General features: G+C 32.2%; 2 protein-coding genes and 1 non-coding gene across 3 annotated transcripts; all 3 read left to right on the forward strand.

Moving 5' to 3' along the window:
- The first annotated feature begins 1,469 nt into the window (after positions 1-1,469).
- On the forward strand, positions 1,470-15,813 carry LOC139509137 (uncharacterized). Its single transcript, XM_071296083.1, has 11 exons — positions 1,470-1,491; positions 2,369-2,519; positions 2,973-3,118; positions 4,415-4,503; positions 7,338-7,494; positions 8,939-8,976; positions 9,369-9,486; positions 11,999-12,210; positions 13,814-14,017; positions 14,737-14,953; positions 15,508-15,813. Exons 1-11 carry the CDS (start codon positions 1,470-1,472, stop codon positions 15,741-15,743), a joined length of 1,590 nt encoding a protein of 529 aa, XP_071152184.1. The 3' UTR covers positions 15,744-15,813.
- A 172-nt stretch (positions 15,814-15,985) lies between these two features.
- Positions 15,986-20,238, forward strand: LOC139509135 (uncharacterized). Its single transcript, XM_071296082.1, has 4 exons — positions 15,986-16,065; positions 16,860-16,999; positions 19,205-19,239; positions 19,837-20,238. The coding sequence occupies exons 1-4, from the start codon at positions 15,986-15,988 to the stop codon at positions 20,098-20,100; spliced, it is 519 nt and encodes a 172-aa protein (XP_071152183.1). The 3' UTR covers positions 20,101-20,238.
- Positions 18,089-18,252, forward strand: LOC139509138 (U1 spliceosomal RNA). The gene has a single exon (XR_011661578.1). It is a non-coding gene; the product is annotated as a U1 spliceosomal RNA (small nuclear RNA).
- Positions 20,239-22,812: the final 2,574 nt, after the last annotated feature.

Here is a 22,812-nt window from a genome sequence, read left to right on the forward strand (position 1 = left end):
ATATGAGTATGTTAGCCTTTGACAACTCTAAAATTTTAATATTTGACAAAATGCAAAATCGTATGTTATCACCAAATACTCAAGCAGCAAATTAAAGAAGACCTATTATCTAATCAAATCAGGGTTGGCAAAAACCCGGGTTTTATGAGTATTGCCCAGCCCAGTGGGAAATACTGGGAAAACCCGGGTTTTACTGGGTTTTACTGGGTAATACTGGGCAATACTGGGTAATATATGTTTCTGGCCTGAATTTCAAAGAAGATTCAGTAATCAAACACAAATGCAATACATTTAAGATATATACCGCTACATTTTTTTATTTGACAACCCTGCATACCATCTGGTATCCACTTAAGGGAACTCTACCAGCACTAAACATAAGAGGCGTTGGTTCAGCAGCTCTTTATTTAAGATATATGTAAACCTATTTTTATTTATAAGTTTACTTGTTTGCGAGTCTTATGATACATACATGTACAAAAGTACAAGAGTATACATCTGAGAAAGAATTATTCTAACAACTCTGATAAAAAAATATTTTTTCAAATATATAACTAGTATAAAGAATTTAAGGATTACATGTACATGTAAGAAAAATTACTTTGAAATAATTTATATATGTACAAATGTACAAAACTAATTAATAAGTAATTATTCAGATTAGAACACAGATATGTTTAAATAACAATAATCAGTCTTTTCATTTCTATAAGAGTTAATGACAAGACCCTGTAGGGTGTTTATTTAGCAATTATGATTGTGTATACATGTATAGCAATTTACTTTACAATTCACTTAAACACTGCAATAAGATTATTGAAACAATGCTTGGAAATTAACGAGGAATCCTAAATTGTGCAAATATTGTATTTTGCCTACATAAAATTTATGTGGAGAAGAGAATGAAATTGAATTTTTGCTGACTCTCAATGGTTATCTGTATAAAATGTATATATTTAGCTATAATACTATGAAACTACAACAAGCCTTTACTAGTTTGTGTTGAAATAAGCTTAAAAAATCATATTGCCCAGTATTACCCAGTATTCCCCGTTTCAGGGAGTATTGCCCAGCCCGGGAAAACCTGGGCCCAGTAAAACCCGGGCGGGTAATACTTTGCCAACCCTGAATCAAATTCAACTCTGCCTGGAGATCTGAGTTCAAATGGTGCAAGTCCAGTGCCTAAGGTCAAGACCATGCTTACTACACTTCATGCAAAGCTGACTATGGTGGCCCTAATGACTTGACCAAATATGGAGACAGCTACCAAACAGAAAGCCAACTACAAATGTTTATCATTTCAACACCTTCTGTTACTAGCATGATTAGTAGTGGTACCAAAAGTTGACAATGTAGCTTAAGCAGAGATACTTTTTGCCAACTATGTATCATGGTTATTCACTTACTCTTGAACTATACATAGTAATAAATATTTGAAAACCCATTATTTTCTATTTTTTCAAGTAAAAATGGCTATGCAGGTGTTGAAAGGTATGGAATCATTGCTTTGTTAACAAAAAAAAGAAGATATATGCAGTTTGAACACACACAAAAAAACTTAGCGTGTGTCGATAAAGGGTCGATTAAAAATCTCCAGTTATGAAGCCCAAACTCCAGCTGAAAATTTCCAAATCTCCAGTTGTGGCTTGACAACTCTGTCACATGTCTGTTTTGTGAAGTAACAAAATATATTCATGTGAAAAATAATACATCTTAACCAAAGTTAATCTGCATTCTGGTGAAAAAGAAATCTAACAGGCTATTATTTGAACTTGGAATTATTTTTAATTATAGAATTTGTATAATTTCTTGTGTTAATTTTTTTTAATTAATTCCATGTTTATTTGGTATTATAATCTTTTGAGCGGTTAATAACACTTTCCATAAAATGTATTTTGGTTAGATAGTGTTGTGCGCGACACAGTACATTCTTTTGAAAATAAACTATTTTCTTTGTTATAGAAAGTGTTGTGCACAGCACAGAACATTTCAGTACAGAATAAACATGGAATTTATTAAAAAATACAATAACAAAAAAACAAGCAAATTCCATAATTAAAAATAATTCAAAGTTCAAATAATAGCCTGTTATCTATGGACCAAATTCCAATTAAAATTAGAACCTTTCATATATGTATATATATGTCAGAAAGTTTGAATGTACTTTTTGTTATTGAAGGTATATACTGTAAATTCAGAAATTATTGCGTGCATTTTTTATTGTGATTTTGTTATTGTAGACTATAATGCGATTTTGATTTTTATGATATATATATATTAAGAAAAAATACTGTATAATTCACATAAAATATGCAAAAATGTGTGCTTGATAATCACCACATATTATTTCTTGTTTTTTTCATTTTAGATTTGACTTCTGGACACAGTACAACATTTACAAAACTCACTCAATCCGAGTTAACAGCGTCCTATGAATCTGCAGCATCAACAGATTTTGTACCTTACATTGTTGATCCATCTACTACAACTGATTTAGTGGATAGAACTCTTCTAGGAAGGTATATTTGTGAGATAAAAAGCAGTTGGCAATGAAAACTTCTCCACATTATAACTTGTTTTAAGTTCTTAGTTTATGTCCTTGCCTCTGTAAAGGATCAATATCAAGAATAGTTAATCCATGTTCACAGTTATGTAAAATTGCTCTACCAATTTTTAAAATCTCTGGTTTGACCAAACAGGGGACCTAATCTACAATTTGTAATCTCACTCCCTCAAGGAGAGCTAGCAACTACAACGCCACTGAGACAGTTGTAAAGATAAAAAAAAAGCCAGAATCATCTAACGTAAGCTTTGCCTAGAGAATTACAACCTTAATTATAGATTATTCATTGTGACCCTGCAATAAAAGGCATCATTGTTGTTATACTAATGATATACTTAGCAGTGTATTAAGTTTGAACAAACTTCAAGGTTTGTTGCCATAGAATTCATGTAGATATTTCTTGTTTTAGGCTCTATGGAAGTGAATTTGCCTTTGCCTTTGTGTCTGTTGGACATATTATGATGCCTGGCCCCATTCTGATGACCTACAGAGACATTGCTGGACCAGGGCCACATGAGTCAGGCAATAGGACTTTATTGACGAACTGGAATCCAGGTAAAACAAAAAAATATTTATTGTACCTTTTCACTACTGTAAATTCAGAAATTTCATTTTTGCAATTTTGTCACTTTAGACTAAAATGTGATTTTAATAATCTTTTGGTTAAATTGAGAAAAATCCTGTTTAGTTTATATAAAGACTTTCAAAATGCGAGTTTAAATTATTGCAATTATAACCCTGTGGCATTTTTCGCAATAATGAAAACATCACAATATTTTTTTTTAATTTACAGTATCTCTTGTATTTTGAATTCATTGTTTAGGTGTAATAGAACCAAATCATGGTACGTCACATCCGGTTGTATACAAAAGTAGGTCTAAAAAAATATTCCCTTGAATTTGACAGTTGTAGGTAATTAATCCTACATTTTATTGCAGTAAAAACATTTTTGTGTCATAAACATAAGTCTTGGGTATTTCAAAACACCATTATTTTTTATTTGGGATTTCTATAGAAAATTTTGTAATCTTGAGGTTACATGGTGACTAAACCTTGTATACAGATAAAATAAGGTGAGACATTTGATTGGTTAACTTCCAATGATGGTTATTTTTTTATATGCAATGAAATGTTATGTGAATTTTTCTCTATAGTACTGGACAGGATAAAACTTTACTCATGCCAAGTATTTCTTTATTTGAAACAATTTTGAAAGATAAATTCTGCACATTTTTTTGAAAAGTGCAAATTTAACAAAGACTTAAATAGGGGAAAATCAATTGTGGTATAACACCTAATATTTAGGAAAAAGATGTCATATTGATGGCATTTATTTGAGCTATTATAAAAATACATTAGACAAACATGATATGTTCTTTACTGTTTGCTTATGTTTGTTGAAATAGCATTTAGCACAATAATTAATTTATCATGATTTGTCTTTTTTTGTAGAAATGGCATTCATCATCAACATATGAGCTGCGACGGATAGAAATCGACCTTATGCAAACGAAAATCAATACCTCTGTTAACCTATTTTGGGTTAAAATAATTTCTATGGAAAGTCTGTAAATGTTTCAAAAGTAGATTTTCATAAGAAGACAACCCTTTTAAACGGAACAAAATGCAGCTTTTATATCTTAGTTATTCCAAAATCAATCAAAGTTTTAGATATGAATATGTGTATATGCACTTGCATAAGGTCGATTTCTATCCGACGCAGCTCATATCATGATTACAAGTTGTTTGTTTTTGAAACTAAAATAAATTGTGTAAGTTTAAAGCCTTATTTATCCTCCTTTCTTAGTAATATATATATATAGTTACAAATAGTTATATCATATTTTTCAGTGAGACAAGTTTGGGAGGAGTCTAGCAGAACTTGTTTTAATGAAACAGATACTGAAGTCTTCCATAATGACAGTACTGTCACTGTAAAGGTATTTTTTTTTTTTTTTTATCATTTTTGACTCTTTGCTTTCTTTTATAATCATGCTTACATAGTGTGCCTCTAGTGCTGTTGAGGTACAGTAGAATGTTCCCCATGTTTGAGGTGTAAACTATACTTTTTTGCACTTTTATTAAAAAGTTATTTTTTAACATCTCTAAGGACAGGCTTCCTCAATGTATTACTGTTTTGGAATATTATGAAAATTGAGCAAGATTATGGATTTTTTTTACTCTGTGTAAAAAAAAACAAGCTTTTGAAAAGATTGTTATAAATTTTATAGTATATATATGTTACAGTAAATAGGTGAAATTAGGAATTACATGTAATTACTAAACACTTCAGTAAATACCTGTAATTACTAGCCAATTTAGTAATTACATGTATTTACTAGTTGTTTCAGTGATTACTGGTAATCACTGATTTTTTTTGTCATTTTTACAGCTATTTACTAACTTGATGTTTTTGTTTTAAAATTAAAAACATAATTCAAGATACCAAATAAGAAAGTAAAGGGGTAGGGATTTTAACGGCGCTAACTTAAGGATGTAGGAATATAATGCACATCCAAAGTGCATACTCTTTAGTGTTTGTGAATTGAAACTGGAAAATGGTTGTTTTATAGGTTTTGAAACTCCGTAAATATATGTATGCAAGACAATGATATCTATCCAAATCAAACTAAAATCTCCATCATGCACTGTGGTTCAAAACTTTAAAAAAAACTTTCTCCAAATATCCTGGATTTCTACCAAACTTGGACAGAAGCTAAATGTTTATGATCATAAAATAATATCCAAAAGTAAAGTTTGAAAAAAAAATCCTTTTTTTCGTATATTACTTATAAATGGACTAGTTTTGTCCCAGTTAACATTACATACACTCTGTAGTTAAAGTTTTTAAAACATTAGATTTTATAAACCATCCTGGATTTTTACCCAATTTTGACTGAAGCTTCTTACAGTACTAGTCAACAGATAGTATCTAGAGGAAAATTTTAATATTTTTTCCTCATTTTTGTTGAGCCTGCGATTAACAGCAAAAGTAACCGAGACTATTTGTTCTGCAAAAACCCTTACAATTTTAATAGCTAAATACATCGATAACCCATCTCCAGCTAGGGGTTGATTTGAAGGTCACATGAATACGTATTCAATGAGGTCCAAATGTTCACTTGCAAGTGCACAACTCATCAACCTTGTTTCTCAGCTAATTTAACAAAATAAAACCAGAATGGCTGCTAACAGTGAATTATAATTTTACAATATCATTTTTATAAATGATTTAACAACAAAAAAAAGATATTTTTTTCATATATCTCGAAGCTAATGCACATAACAGTTCATTCCAGTTCTTAACCTACATAACGTTATCTTATCTTTATAAGGTAATAAGTCTAAATATTCTTCAAATTCAAAGAGTTCTTTAAAAAGTTAAGACATAATGCTTTGGGAGAATTTTCCATTTCTGATTTTCATGTCTGCTGAAGTTGGTCAAAAATTATGTTTTATAATGCTCAACTTAAACCATTTTGGATTAAAACTAAAGTTACTCTGATTTAACCAAATATTTGAAAGTCCATATTTATTCAAGATATTTTTTATACATATCAACCATTCAAAATTTTTAGAGTACTAACTGATCTTCTAGTTAGTATTACACAGCTAAAACAATGTTGTATTATGGTCAGGTGATCAAAAGTTATGGTTGTGTTAGCAGTCAGTAAATAGGTGTAAATATTCATTTTAAATTTAGTAATTACTGGTAATAACTGGGCCGTTTAAGGAATTACTTGTATTAACTAAGTGCATCGGGAATTACCTGTAATTCCTAAATTTTAGTAATTACATGTAATTCCTAATTTCACCTATTTACTGTAACATATATAATGGACTATAGGAATGTTCTTTACCATATTGTCGGCTACTGTTAGGGTCAATTTGGTTAAAATTTTACTGTGTCAAAATATACTTGTTGTCATTCGTTAGAGGTCTCAAATTATTTGAAACATTACCAATATTTTTATTCATCAAAGTCAGTCATTTTTTTTATTGTCATGCACAAAAAAATACTGTTAATGTTATTTGACAAGAACTTTTACCTTTATTCATCATGAAGATACCCCCATTACCACCCTCATAATGAACCTTAAAAAGCAGGAAAAATTAAATTCTGTGTTCTTGTTTTTGAGATACTTTTAACTTTGGTATCTTTTTTCTATTAAGGGGTTCGCGGGTCTAAATCATTTATATAGGATTTCTTTATATTTTTCTATAAATGAACTTTATCTTATAGTTAATAGAAAAATAAAATAAAAAATTGGGGTCACCGTTCATTTGCGCTCACAATCTGCCTTCGAAAGAAGCATACATCTTTGTAAAAGTGTTTTTTTTTCTGTTGAACTAATAGGAGAAATAAAGGTAATATCGAAATAAAAAAAGAAATTTATTACAGAAATCGCTCAAATTTTACAATAATTTAGTTTAAGTACAGCATATATCGAAATTTTATTAAAAAATATAGGTCACCGATGAGTTAAAAGAGATATTTCAATTTTAAAGCAAAAAAATGGCACTTTTCCACCAAAGGGAGATAATTTGGAACTTTTTCAATGATGTTTACATTTTAAAAGTCATCTGGGGCCAACACGAATTAATTGTTTTGAATGTTTTTTGTACCATATGATAAAATAACAACTACAAAAGGTAATAAATAAAATTTGTAATGAAAAACAAATGTTTAATTTTTTTCTAAAATTTTTATACCCTCGAGCCTCCTTAAAACATATGAAGGTTTGATTTTGTATACTTTCTGCTATGATTACAGGTATGCAACACCTGGAGAGCTTTAACAGAAGATGCAGTCAATAAACCATACTTTCGCCATGAAACAATGTTTTCACTGACAAATGCTAAAGCATCCATAACAAATTCAGAACCCAAACTTGCAGTACCAGATGTTATCTACATGTCAGAGGATGCAGGTAGGAAAGAGAATAAAACTTCGTCACACCTTCTATAAAGATCCCATAACTGTGAATTTAGAGATTTCTGTGTGAATTTATTATTGTTATTGTGCATGTTGGAAATTTTGCAAAAGTGCCAGATTGTTTATTACGTTTCTGGTAATACTTCATATACAAATAATATCAAAATTTAAAAAATTATTTTTTTAATTTTGACTAACCTTTCCTGTCACAGTTTTCACAATAATAAATCTTTGCAACAGTTTCTAACACACCTCTGTTGCTGGATTTTCTCACTGCATTTAAGACCCATTGGTGGCCTTCGACTGTTATCTGCCTTTTGGTTGGGTTGTTGTCTATTTTATATATTCCCCATTTCCATTTTCAATTTTACTTACCAATCTTAATTGTTAATATCGTTTGACTAGAATATACTGTTGTGCCAAAAAGATCTTTAGATCTAAACCTTTTCCTAAATTTTTATTAGCTCACCTGGCCCAAAGGGCCAAGTGAGCTTTTATCATCACTTGGTGTCCATCATCTGTCGTCGTCGTTTCTCCTCTGAAACTACTGGGCCAAATTTAACCAAACTTGGCCACAATCATCATTGGGGTATCTAGTTTAAAAATGTGTCCGGTGACCTGGCCAACCAACCAAGATGGCCATAGGGTAAAATTGTTTATCAGGTCAAGATCTGTCTGCCCTGAAATTTTCAAATGAATCAGACTACTGGTTGTTGGGTTGCTGCCCCTGAATTGGTAATTTTTAAGAAATTTTGCCGTTTTTGGTTATTATCTTGAATATTATTATAGGTAGAGATAAACTGTAAACAGCAATAATGTTCAGCAAAGTAAGATCTACAAATAAGTCAACATGACCAAAATGGTCAGTTGACCTCTTAAGGAGTTATTGCTCTTTATACTTATAGTCATTTTTTACCAATTTTTTCTCTACTACAAAAATTTTTTTCGTCTAAAACTACTGGGACAAATTTAATCAAACTTGGCCACAATCATTATTAGGGTATCTAGTTAGAAAAATGTGTGCGGTGACCCAGCCAACCAACCAAGATGGCCACCATGGCTAAAAATAGAACATAGGAGTAAAATGTAGATTTTGGCTTATAACTCGGAAACCATAGCATTTAAGGCAAATCTGACAGGATTTATATTGTTTATTAAGTCAATATCTATCTGCCCTGAAATTTTCAGATGAATTAGGGGGTTCGTGTTGTTTATTCTTTAGTTTTCTATGTTGTGTCATGTGTATTATTGTTTTTCTGTTTGTCTTTTTCATTTTTAGCCATGGCGTTGTCAGTTTGTTTTAGATTTATGAGTTTGACTGTCCCTTTGGTATCTTTCGTCCCTCTTTTAGACATCTGGTTGTTGGGTTGCTGCCCCTCAATTGGAAATTTTTAAAGAAATTTTGCCTTTATTGGTTATTATCTTGAATACTGTTATAGATAGAGATAAACTGTTAACAGCAATAATGTTCAGCAAAGTAAGATCTACAAATAAGTTCACATGACCAAAACGGTCAGCTGACCCCTTAAAGAGTTATTGCCCTGTTTAGTCAATTTTTATTTGGTAAATTTTTACAAAACATTTTCCTCTGTAACTAAAGGTCCAAGTTTATTAGGGATAGAGAAAATTGTAAGCAACATGAATATTCAGTAATGTAAGATCTACAAACACATCACCATTACCAAAACACAATTTTGTCATGAATCCATCTGTGTCCTTTGTTTAATATGCACATAGACCAAGGTGAGCAACACAGGCTCTTAAGAGCCTCTAGTTTTCTCTTTTACAGCTGTGTGATATGTGTATTTTTATGAACCATACAGTACTGACTGGTAGCTACTATAGTTATGTGTAATTTATATATTTTAGGTACAATACAGTACCAGTTGGAAGCGACAGATGATGAGGGAGATACGATTGAGTTCTATCTGGTCGGTAACTACACTAATTATACCATGGGGACACCTATCCTGTCTGTTGATGGAATGTAAGTTCATTTAATGATGATTTGGCAGCTTAAAATTGTAAAATACAATTCTTAAATATACCTTAACTTCTTGTATTTATATTTTTTGGGATACGATTGCTTTTAAGCAATCTGTAGACTTTTACCGTTGACTCAGGGCTCATTCCCTCATGTCAACCGTTTTATTCTAAACATTCATCAACATCTCAGATTCTTATGATTGTCTTGCTTTAAAAGGTAAAAAAAAGCAAAAGGATTGAACATAAACAACTTTCCTGTAATGTTCTTCTCATAATCTTCATGTTTGATTTTTCTCTTGACTTATATGCGTGTTTTTAACAACACTGAAAATCAGAATTAAGCAGTATTTTTATTTAGTGTTTTTATAAATTTAGAAACACGTCAGAGGGAATTCCCCAGTTTTGATAAATGCGAGAGTTCTTTGAATTCCGATAATTCTATTTCTGTCATTTAAGAACTGAAGTGAAGTTTTCTATATTTTACTGTTATGAAACTTATACTGTACTCTCATAAAGAAATTGAGACTCATTCATCATATCATAAATTAAATAAACGTTCTTGTTCCAAATCCGAAGTCGCAGGTTTGTTTATGTATTAATGCGCATGCGTATAGTTTTCTTGATTTCAAGGGGTATCAGATTGAGTGGTTGTTCTGGATTCCCCGCTTATTAATTAATTTGAAACTCATTGGATTCTTTCTATGTCTGCCTGCTACTGAGGGTTTAATATTGTTGTTGCATAATTTAAAATCATATGCATAATTTAAATTAAAATCAATGAAGTTTTACCTATAACACCCCTTTAGCCGAAATGGAGTCTTCCATATTATCATTTTGAGTTGTCTCCCTTTCAGAAGTATTTCCCGTCAAGAAAAAATTAACTCGTTAGATGTCGATAAACGTCGTATTATATTAAGAACGATCTCAATTTAAACAGAGGAGTGTGTACAGAAGGATTCATGCCCACTGACCCAAAGAAAATTAATAATTAAAGATTAACACGCAGGACTTCGGGAATGTCCTGAGAGCCGACAACCTTGCTTCGGAAGTTGAGAAGTAACGGTGATAAGATACGAAGTGAATAGTCCGAGATTGCTGGGTGCAAGTAAATCGGCACCCATAGAAAAAGTCAAATCGGCACCTGGTTAAATCGGCATCTAGTCAAATCGGCACCTATTTAAAAGTCAATTCGGCATCCAATAATATTTGATGTAATATATGGGACTGGGAAATGGGGTTCCTCCTAGAATTAACGGTGATAAGATACGAAGTGAATAGTCCCGAGATTACTGGGTACAAGTCAAATCGGCACCTGGTCAAATCGGCACCCATTGAAAAAGTCAAATCGGCACCTGGTTAAATCGGCATCTAGTCAAATCGGCACCTATTTAAAATTCAATTCGGCATGCAATAATACTTGATATAATATATGGGACTGGGACTATTTAAGTTTGTAATTTAAGTATACTAGCATAATAGTCCCCCACGGTCCCAGCTTGTCTGGCAAATCAGCCGTCGGACATCAGAGTAATCTCAAACTATGAAGTGAAATACCTTCTCTCTCTCTCTCAGTGACTGCTGTGGAAAGTAAACTTGGAATTGATAGCACACAAATAAAACACAATAAGTACATGCTCGTACACTTGTATCCGGGATTAGCTATTTTTAAAGTTGAGTGACTATTCAGATTTATAATACCTTTGCATGTGCAGTTGAATTAGTTTTGAAAATAATACTATCCAGCTGTACCAGGCCTTGCGGTCATAAAACTTTCGAGTCAGTTTTTTTGTACTCATACTCGAAAATCAACCAATGAAATTGCTTGATTTCTTGTTTCGAGCATGATTTTTGTGCTCCACGCAGTGAGCAAAGTTTTATGCCTTCAAGGCCATAGTCCAAATAATTATGACGTCTTGGAAGGCTATTTTAATTGTTTTCTTTGAAGCCTTACTTTGACGTCGAAGTAAGGCGTAAAAAAAAAAATATAATAGCCTTTCAAGACGTCATAATTATTTGGACTATCAAGGCCAGGGCTACCAAAAATGCGTGAGACTCACGCATGTTCATGCTTTTTTGCAGCAGTATCCTTGGATCAATTTTTTCCTCTTTGATCTTTTTCTATTTTGGCCAAATCTCACGAATTTGCTTAATGAAAAGTTGGCAGAACTGCTATACATGTGTCAATGAAAACTATATGGCAATCGTATTCCTCAGAGCATTCTGCTCTTTGATTTAGTTATACATTTAAATTCAAGATGGGTTTTACACCCCCATCAGGTTCTCCATTCAACTTGTATCACACTTATCACCTAATGCTGAAGAAATTAAAGATATAACATATTACAAATCTATGTGGGTCATGTAATAGACTACAAAATATTGAAAGTAATTTTGTTTTTAAAAAAAAATGAATGCTGTTGTCAAGTCCTTGTAATCTGCTGTACACTTTGTAAGAACTGTTATCTCTGCATGGTTATTCAGTATTTGATTTTATATTTTCAATTTCTCTGCAGCCTGCTGTATACACCTTGTGAGGGACTGTCAGGGTATTGAGCCATTCCCAGTCATCTTACAGGAAGTACAAGATGATCCAGATATTATTCCACCAATTAATGTAACAGTATGGCTGACTGTCAATGTCACAGATATAATAGACCCACCGGTCATCTTCCTAACTTTGGTAGGAGAATCACAACTACCAGCAGATCCTACAGAACCAGTTATTGTAAGTTGTCTCCCCTTAGTAACCCAGTGTGGTTACCAGGTTACTTTACAGCTGTTTTGTTATGTTACTATCAGTATGAAATAAGGAGATATGGTTTGATTGTCAGTCATGCAACTATAGATATAACAGATGGCAACTTATGACTATTGGATGTGGGCTACTCATTAGTAGAAGGAAGTTACAGAAAAGAAGAAGGCTGAGCCCTTTAATTACAGGGTCTATTACGGAAAACCAGTCATTTGATAAAAACTGCATAGTTCAGATGTACAAGGACTCTTTAACAAAATATGAAATTTTATAATAATGCATGTGCAGTGCACTTGACCCTGAAGGTTAAATATTATCCTCAGTTTAAGTAAGTTGAACAATTTTCAAGTCAATACCTAGGTGACAGCTACTAAATATAAATCCAAGTAAATGGAGAAAAGTCATTCCCTGGTGATTACTCAAGGATTGTATGTGCTTTTTTTTACACCTATTTGAAAGGTAAGAAAGTAATTATACCCCCGCTTTAAAAAAGGGGGGGTATACTGTTTTACCTCTGTCTGTCCGTCCATCAGTCCGTCCGTCCGTCATTCAGTCCATCCGTCAGTCCGTCCGTCAGTCAGTCCGTCCCATGAAACTTTCGTCACATTTTTCTCAGGAACTACACATCCACCCTTTCTGTAATTTGGTATCAACATTTATATATGTCAGCCACACCGTGTGATGGCGTTTTCAGATTCATCACTTGACAACTTCCTGTTTACCGAACACTTGTCTGATTTTACACATGATAGCCAAGTTCAAAATTTTCGTCACATTTTTCTCAGGAACTACAATACAAGGATTTCTGAAATTTGGTTTCAGGATTTATATAAGTCAGCTATACCGTGTGATGCGTTTTAAGATTCATCACTCGACAACTTCCTGTTTACCGAACACTTGTATGATTTTACACATGATAGCCAAGTTGAAAATTTTCGTCACATTTTTCTCAGGAACTACAATACAAGGATTTCTGAAATTTGGTTTCAGGATTTATATAAGTCAGCTATACCATGTGATGCGTTTTCAGATTCATCACTCGACTACTATCTGTTTACTGAACACTTGTATGATTTTACACATGATAACCAAGTTAAAAATTTTCGTCACATTTTTCTCAGGAACTACAATACAAGGATTTCTGAAATTTGGTTTCAGGATTTTTATAAGTCAGACTATACCGTGTGATGCGTTTCAGATTCATCACTCGACAACTTCCTGTTTACCGAACACTTGCATATTTTTACACTATTAATATTATCCACTTGCGGCGGGGGTATCATCAGTGAGCAGTAGCTCGTAGTTTCACTTGTTGGTGAACTGTACACAGTATAGAACACCTCCTGAGGATATGTATTCAACTATTCCTTAATTTAAAGAATGATTGAATTTTGTCCTACATGTTCCAGGGGAGAAAAGTATATACAATTGCTTCAATATTGCAGTATGTGGTAAATAGTCACTAGTGAGGCAGAGGTTAGTTTAAACATACTGAGCTGGCAGAGGTTACCTTTTGTGTTGAACCACAATTCTAGTTTAATGTTATTGTATGAAAAATTGGATTTATCAATTACAGGTTTATCTGGAACAAAAGAATGAATGGAATGAGCCTATCTGGTCCCCATCCTGGTATGCTTTGATAGGAGCTTATGATATTGAATCGGGGGATAAACCACAGCTTAAAGTTCAGGAACCAGTTAATGGAACCTTGATTATCACAGACAATACAACAATGTTGCCAACCATTGCAGATCCATGTCCAAATGTTACACAAAGAAGTGTAAGTTCATTTCAGTAGAGATTGGGGAAAAAAAATGAAATTGGAATAAATATTTGCCCCCAAAGATGGTCAACAGGTGCAAAAAAAGTCAATTTTGACAATTTGTCCTATTTCTTGAACTGTAGTCTGCATGTAGAGAGGACCCCACTGAACACATGCATTAACCACACCATTTCTTAGGACAGAGTAAAACTAATCTGAGTACAGCAGTCTTAGGAAGGTCATTGGCAATCAAACTTTTTACTTCAACTATAGACCTACAACTGGAAGCAGGTAGTCATTTCCTAGGTATATTTCAATAATAAACACAATCAGAAGTTATATACCTGGGTGTTTGCACTTTTTCCAGTTATATCCGATTTCAATTTTACAAAGTTCTTATTTGAGCTCAGGCCAAAATTAAAAATATGTTTGTTTCCCCTCCCCCCACCCAGGTCAAAAATAAGCCCCCGGGTCAAAAAATTATTTCCACAAAAAAATCGAAATTATTTTTTTCCTGAAAATAATTTGTTTTCATTTTTGGAAAGTGCTTGAAAGCAGAAGGATTGATAATCTAAATAAATACACTCAAATTGAGCACAAACAACTGATAAGTGGCCTGGACTGGACAAGTCAAAACCATTCATGTGACCATGCTATGACAATCACATCCATGACAGGCCCCACATGGCTAGGGTTTCAGCACCAAATTTAAAAAAAAAGTGATTTTCTCTTTACAGGATAATATGATGTTCCCATGTGATCTCGGCCTGTTGAAGCCAATAAATGAACATGAATGGAACTACATGAAGTTGACATATATACAGAACTATTCCTTCTCTGGCTACGATGAGGCTAAAGTGTACTTCCATGATGCAAGTGGTGCCTTATCACGTCTTGTCACCATACAGTTTACCGTGTTGGAGTCACCATGTCACAATGAAGGAGAATGCGAACGTTAGTATACCAAAATATGTGAAAGAAAATTGATTTGGGCAGCTGCCAAACAGTGACTCTATAATAATGCATGTATCATGAACTGTTCAACCAAAGCTTTTCAATTTTTAATATGTTGTTGCTGATGTCAAAATGGAGGTAACATTCAATATTGACGAATTCACTTTCATAGCTGTTCAGGAGTTATGGTTTCTTGAAAGATGGAAAAATGGTGTACCAGTCATGTACATGCTTAACTCATGAATCTTTCAACCAAAGCTTTTATAATTATAATATGTTGTCACTGTGACTGATGACAAAATGAAGGTCAAATTGAATATTGATAATTTTCAGTTTTACCATTCAGGAGTTATGGTCCTTGTGATATTGAAAAATGTCATGGCACAAATTAAATAAATGTCAAAAAAACTCTGACAGCCTCTTTTTAAACTGTAATTTGTTGTTTAGCTGGTATATAGATTGTATGAGGGATTTTTTGTTCTCCACATTTCTAACTTCTGTTTGACATCTCTTATATCCTATTTATTCATAAATGCAAATGATTTATGTTTCAGCAAAGAACAAGACTATATCTTATCCATGTGAACATTACCGTAGGGCTATTGAAAGTTTTGATATCAACTACAACTGTATATGTGCCTCTGGTTGGACTGGTATCCATTGTGAAGAGAATATTAATGAGTGTATTAGCTCTCCTTGTCAGGACCCGTTTGTATGTTATGACTACATCAACTATTATAAGTGTGCCTGTCCTGAGGATTATCCGAACTGTTGTTGCGGCCATGGATGATTGCCTTAATCATGATTAGCTTGTTGATTATTGTTGTGATAGTACTGTTCCTTGTTTACAGATGGAAGAGAAGAGAGTAAGTACTTTTATTTATTGATATCATGAGTTGTCTCCCATGAATGATTGCCTTGATCGTGATTAGCTTGTTGATTATTGTTGTGATAGTACTGTTCCTTGTTTACAGATGGAAGAGAAGAGAGTAAGTACTTTTATTTATTGATATCATGAGTTGTCTCCCATGAATGATTGCCTTGATCGTGATTAGCTTGTTGATTATTGTTGTGATAGTACTGTTCCTTGTTTACAGATGGAAAAGAAGAGAGTAAGTACTTTTATTTATTGATATCATGAGTTGTCTCCCATGAATGATTGCCTTGATCGTGATTAACTTGTTAATAATTGTCATGATTGTACTGTTCCTCATTTACCGATGGAAGTGACGAGAGTAAATATCTACTTTTTATTGATTACATGTGTTACCTCCCATTTTTAGTTTCTTTTAATTTGTGTCATGATTTACATACCCGCTGTAAAAGTAAGAGTGTATGGCTAGTCAGTAAGGATTCAATAATATCAGTAATTTTTTGTGGATTTCCTGGGTAATGAAAGTTAATCACAAATTTAAACATTCAATGAAGTTTTTGGCTTATATCTCAAAAACTAAAGCTTTTAGAGCAAATCTGACATGGGGTTAATTTGTTCAATTGGTCAAGATTTATCGGCCCTGAAATTATCAGACGAATCAAACAACCCATTGTTGGGTTGCTGACACAAAATTGGTAGTCTTAACAAAATTTTGCAGTTTTTCATTATTATCTTGAATATTATTATGGATAGATATAAACTGTAAGCAGCAATAATGTTCTGCAAAGTAAGATCTACAAAAAAGTTAGTATGACCAAATTTGTCAATTGATCCTTAAGGAGTTATTGCCCTTTAAAAACAATTTACACAATTTGTTTGCTAACATTTAAAAATCTTCTCCTCTGAAATACAGGTGAGCAATTCAGGCTCTTGAGAGCCTCCTGTTTGTCATCCTTGGGTTCATATTGCTACATTTTTTGTAACTCTTGAGGAAGATTTCTAACCTATAAAATATATTTTTTTTACTTTCAGTAGCCACATACCTTGGGTTCAGAAGTACATCTTATGCCAGAGTGATGACAAAAACAACTCATTTGGATCCACAGACTCCTTTGAAGATTATATGGATGATGATTCAGATGGTGGATTACCCAATAGAAACCCTATATTTGGTATGTGTATTGTATATGGTATTTACATGAATTATTATTCATATTGTCATATTTATTGATTAACTATGGTAAAAAATTATAAGTCTGCTATCTTTGGTAAGTTTTAATTATATGTTTAACTTATTGGTGTCTGTATTAGTTGTATTAAAATGTAAACAAATGTAATGTTTTAAAAACAAAAGCAAAAGTTTGATGTAGGATATCTTTGAATCTCCAAATCTCATGTAATTAGATTTCAAAAGCATTATATGCACATGCATATCCAAACTGGGCTTATATATCATATTGATGTTTTTGTTGTTTCCAAATTGTTTTATCACTATTAACTATGTATTTTTACACATGATAACTTGAAAATTAAGTTGTTTATAACATTATGTGGTTTTAATAGTATTTGTTATTAGGTCACCTGACCTGAAAGGAATACACGATATTTAAGAATTTTTTAGCAGACAAATAAATCATACCCTTGAGACCATCTTTTGACATAAATAGTTAGTTACTTAGAAATAACTATTTGATAACTAATGAAGGAAAATATTCTTTATATTCAAGTTTTGTTTGTTTGGTTTTTTTACATGTTTTTTTTTTTTTTGGGGGGGGGGGGGGGGGGGGGGGTGGGGGGGGGGGGGGGGGGGGTTACAAAAATTGTATACACTACTTCAGATGTCTACAATATTAGATGAACAGGGTAATTAAGAATATCATTCAGCAAAATATTGACTTTTTACCTTTTTTTGAATGAGGTATTTATTTATAGATAACAGCACTCAATAGAATTAAATACCATTCATAATAAGTTTGTACATAGTAGATATAACAGTTTACCTGTACAGAGTTGTCGTTACTGTACTTACATATTTGTGTACACAATTCTGACTAAAATCAATAATACAGCTGATAAGAAGTGTTTTTGATAAAAGTCCACTTAACTATTTTATTATTACCATATAACCTTTAAAAAATTATCTATGATTTCATGTAATTTCTGTTCTTTACAAAACAGATGCAATCATTAAATTTGTATCTGACACCTCCTGTATTGTAAAAGTTTGCTCAATGAAATGTTTAAAATCTCTGTTGTCTAGCATACTTACCTGGTACAGGGAGCACCGTGATCAAAAAGGCGGTCTCCCCAGGTCGAGGCCTTTCCATTGCACTTCGGATAGGCTGAAGCTTGCGAATGCCCCAAATGTGGGCATCTCGGGTACGCAATTTTTTAGTGTGGGGGACTGCGTTCGCGCTAACCCCCGAACAATCAAATAAAAATGAAGTCCTATACCATTAAAGCTTTGCACAACCCTCACTATTTGTTTAAAGTTTATTTTATTTTGTATTTTTTTAGGTGTGCATTTGATTTTTTTTGTTTTGTTCATGGCACCTATCGAAACCCGAATTTGACTGGTGTAAATTTACCTGCCTGTTCCTAGTTTTCATCTGTTCTTTAAACATTTTCTTGATAATACAACTAATTATCGAGTTTACATTAAATTGTAAACTGACCCCTTAAGGAGTTATTGCCCTATATAGTAAATGTTTAACAATATGTTGTAAATTATTGTAATTTTACAAACATTTCTCCTCTGAAAATACTGACACAAATTACCAATCTTGGCCACATTATTGGTTCATGCAAATAAAGTTTGTGTTTTTTCCATTTGAACAGAAGTGGTTTAACTAAGAAATTTTCATCAAAATTTATATTCTTGTGGTTCTTTGATATGCTGGTTCTAGCAATGTACCTAGATTTTGGACCATTATAAGTAAATGTTCAATTTCAAATTTTTTCAGTTCTTTGACCGCATTTATTTCGTGTCACAAACCCATGCTGTAACAAATATTCAATCCCAATTCAAATTCAGAGATGTTTTAAGGTTAAATGTTGTGACCATCCTTCATCAACTGTACAGGAAAATCTGGTTTGCTGTCACTCTGACAGCCTCTTGTTAACCTTATTTAACTTGATTTCCCAAACCACACTAGATACAGATGAGTGACACAGGCTCTTGAGAGACTCTAGTTAGTGGAAAGTAAAAAAAAAAAATAAACTCTGCCAGAATTTAAGTTTTTTTGTTCTTGAAAATCTTTGTAAGAAATTGAACCTTTTTGTGTTATATCTCATTCATATACATAACTTTACTGCAACTGCAAAAAATGTTTTTGTTATACAAAATATTTTCAGATTTGTTTCTTTTTTATATACAGATTTTATAGATCCAGATCAAATCTCAGATGACATGGTAAGACATTATTTTTAATTTGAGTTTTTAACATCAACTCTCAATGGATTAACTAAAGACATAAGATAATAAGTATAAAGGAAGAGTAATATGAAATATAGGTTGATGAGATCTGTTCTTCATTTTAGCATAGAAAAATCATTTGTCAATTTTTTGGGCTTAAAATTACAATTTTTTTTTTTTTTTTAACATTTCTGGAGATTAACAATGATTTACAAAGATAAATTAGAAAGTTGTACTTCAGATATGGTGTTTCATTGAATTTCACAAGCTATTGAGAATGGTAGAGAGATGATCAGTATAAAATTTGATGAATTACACTTTAATCATTCTAAAGAAACAGGACTCAGTTGGTAAAATAAAACTTCTGTATTTAAGCTTTTGATTTTGCCACTTGATAAGGGACTCTCCATTTTGAATTTTCCTTGTTTTGTATTTTTGTTTGTTTACTTTATGGTGTGGAACTAGTCTCACAGTAACTAACTTTAAAAAAATGTCTTTTTGTGTTGTATTCTTCAGATTCCAGATGAGTGCATTATTCTTTGTCTACATTTTTCTAAAAAAAGAGTTTAAAAAAATGCTGTTTCATTATTGTAGGACTTCCCTCCAACAAAAGATGAATGTAAAAATGAGAAACGCCATATGATGCCTTCATTTGAACCTGTGGTCCCTCCTTCTGATTTTAAAATTGCTCCACATCCATCTGAAACTGTTGAAGCCAATCTGTCAGCTGATATTGATGTCATGTCAAAACCTGGCTGGACATTTCCTAGAATGGATGCACCAACTGAACAGGATCTTCTGGATATGGTGCCTCAATGCCACATGCTTTGTCCAAGAATGAGGCTCGATGGGCACTAACTGATCAAACCAGTGGACCATCCAGCACCATCTAGTAGTAAATCTCCACATCTTCTCTATGACCGACAGACAACCACATTAGATCCTGAAACAGTATCAATGTATGATGAAGCAGATCAAGAGACATTAGAAATGTGAGGAAGGGCTTTGTTTAAATAATTGATATTTGAAGCTTTTTTCAGTACTTTCAAGACAGATTTGTCAGAAAATTATATCACAATTTCTGATTTTTTTCTTTTTTTCTTAAAAATGTCATTTTAAATTTTAAAAAAAACTAAGTTCATCCGTCCAGGTTTTTTTTTATGTGATTTATATCTGTCCTAGTATTTTTATGTGATTTATAACTGTCCAGGTATTTTTATGTGATTAAAATCTGTCAAGGTATTTTCATGTGATTTATAATCTGTCCAGGTATTTTTTTCTGATTAATATCCGTCCATGTATTTTTATTATGTGATAAATATATCTCTATACATTTTGATAATTCATTTTTTTGTATGCAATCTCATATTAATTAATCAAAGTAGTAAAAAGTTGTTAGTATACTTAGCAACCCAAGAAATGCACCACATTTGATATGGTCACAGTTTTGTGTCGTTCAGTTGTTGACACTTATTTTTGTATGAAATGGAAAATAAAAGAAATTACTTGAAATAATTTAAAGTAAAAACCTTTTAAATTTTAACTATTCTAAAAGCAATGATAGAAACAAAATTCCAAGCCAAGAGATAATACATTTTTTGCTTTGTGTTCAAATTCAACTATAAAAACAGAAAGCAATTACTGCATCGTTCAATTATTCTAAAGACTTCCATGAGGCTTCAACTTTCTCTGAAATTTTAGATAAAAACATATTTGATTAAAATAACATTTTTTAATTGAATACTATATTTTCCTACACATAAATTTTTTCCACAAAATGTCTCAAACTTCACTGTCCTGATTTCAAATTCTGACCAATGTTATCACTAATTTTATAGATTATTATAGGAATTTGATTGGTTAAATGACAAAGATTTAAACAGTGGTGGTTTATGAATTATGTTGTCACACATTATGTATTTATGTAATTTTTTTAAATTTTGGGGATACATGTTACATATGTGGTTCAGAAATCAAAATCTCAGTTCAAAAGGTTATGTGATATTTTAATCTGCTGTTATACTTTTATACTATTCAATTTTAGTGAAAAACTTATTTTCTTACCTTTTCTAATAAACTTTTAAAAAAAACCTGGTTTTCATTTATTTCTATGAGGTGGTTGGGGACAGATATGTGCTTCTTAGTGAATAAAATCCATAAAGTGTGTCTTTGCCATGGAAAATATATGATGTAACTTTATTTCCTCTATGATAAAGATTTGGTGTACATGCAATATATTAAATAAAAAAAGAAACAAAGAAACAAAGAATGTAAGTTACAGTTTTAAGTTTTAAGTTATAGAAGAGAAAACATGAGCAGTGTCTAAAATGGAGAACACTTAAATATATTCTATTGATTGTTTAAAACTCTACAATTTTTTTCACATGAAGAACACACTTTTTGTGAAGAAAGAAGTCATCATTTTCTAATTCATATGATGTATTGCATGAAAGAATTTATGTGAATTCAGGTGATGTGAGACTATCCATAAAGACACAGAACTAACACTAATTATTCCTTTCATATATCATCTGTTTTGTCCTTGTATCAAAGTATAGGCAATTCAGAGTTCTTTATAACCATTTTAATCAACCGGACCAAGCTAATTCTTTATCTATGAAAGAATGTATCATCGAGAAAATTGATCACCACACCAATTGCCCTATACTGAGTACTCCTTTTCCAAAAAAAAATTCTGGAAAAGGAATTACGTAGGTACTGCAATGCCATATGGTTGCAATGATTACAACCAAAGGAGTAGGGAATTTTTCAAGTCCAGACTGCAGGGATGACATTGTAAGGAGCTTATTTGATTCTACTTTAAGACACCATTGTAGTCATGATCTAAACATTATCATCAGACTTCTCTGAAAGTCTTCCAAATCTAGATCGGTAAGCGGCTTTCTGATGCTTGGAGGACATTCTTTCACATCTTTATCATCCGCTAAGGTAACATTACATAGAACTATTATTTTTATACTGCCTGTTAATTTTTATGTGCATTATGTTTTCTGGTCTGCGTCCGTTCGTCCGTCTGTTCCGCTTCAGGTTAAAGTTTATGGTCGAGGTAGTTTTTGATGAAGTTGAAGTCCAATCAATTTGAAACTTAGTACACGTTTTCCCCATGATCTTTCTAATTTTTAATGCCAAATTAGTTTTTACTCCATTTTAACGGTCCACTGAACATAGAAAATGATAGTACGGATGGTGCATCGTGTACTAGTGACACATACTTATTTAGAATATGTTAGAAATTATGCACTTGACTAAGGATGCATAAATATATTTTCTCAATATACAGACATGTCAGTATAATTTGAGATGTCGCTCTTTTTGGTCATTTAAAACCAATACGACCGGGACCATTACATGAGGAAAACAGGAAATTCCATCCTGTTCAGTTTACCAATAAAGGAATTGATGCGATCAACATCAGCAACGTTCTTCGTCACAAGGACTTCACATCTAAAATTCCACTTAATTTAAAGATCAGTCTCACGGTTCCTATTGTACATGGAAAATTAAATGTTGGTTTCCCCTAACATGGAAAAATTTTTAAGACCCGGCAGG

This window comes from Mytilus edulis, unplaced genomic scaffold, assembly GCF_963676685.1.
Source record: "Mytilus edulis unplaced genomic scaffold, xbMytEdul2.2 SCAFFOLD_665, whole genome shotgun sequence".
In the NCBI taxonomy this organism is placed as follows: Eukaryota; Metazoa; Mollusca; class Bivalvia; order Mytilida; family Mytilidae; genus Mytilus; species Mytilus edulis.

What these genes read in the sequence shown, in the direction of transcription:
- LOC139509137 (XM_071296083.1), top strand. Translation starts at nt 1,470, where the DNA reads ATGGCTATGCAGGTGTTGAAAG. An exon ending in ATCCTGTCTGTTGATGGAAT is followed by an intron (nt 9,487 to 11,998) that starts GTAAGTTCATTT and finishes ATTTCTCTGCAG; the next exon opens with CCTGCTGTATACACCTTGTG. An exon ending in ATCCTACAGAACCAGTTATT is followed by an intron (nt 12,211 to 13,813) that starts GTAAGTTGTCTC and finishes TATCAATTACAG; the next exon opens with GTTTATCTGGAACAAAAGAA.
- LOC139509135 (XM_071296082.1), top strand. Translation starts at nt 15,986, where the DNA reads ATGATTGCCTTGATCGTGATTAGCTTGTTGATTATTGTTGTGATAGTA. An exon ending in CAATAGAAACCCTATATTTG is followed by an intron (nt 17,000 to 19,204) that starts GTATGTGTATTG and finishes TTTTATATACAG; the next exon opens with ATTTTATAGATCCAGATCAA. An exon ending in ATCAAATCTCAGATGACATG is followed by an intron (nt 19,240 to 19,836) that starts GTAAGACATTAT and finishes TCATTATTGTAG; the next exon opens with GACTTCCCTCCAACAAAAGA.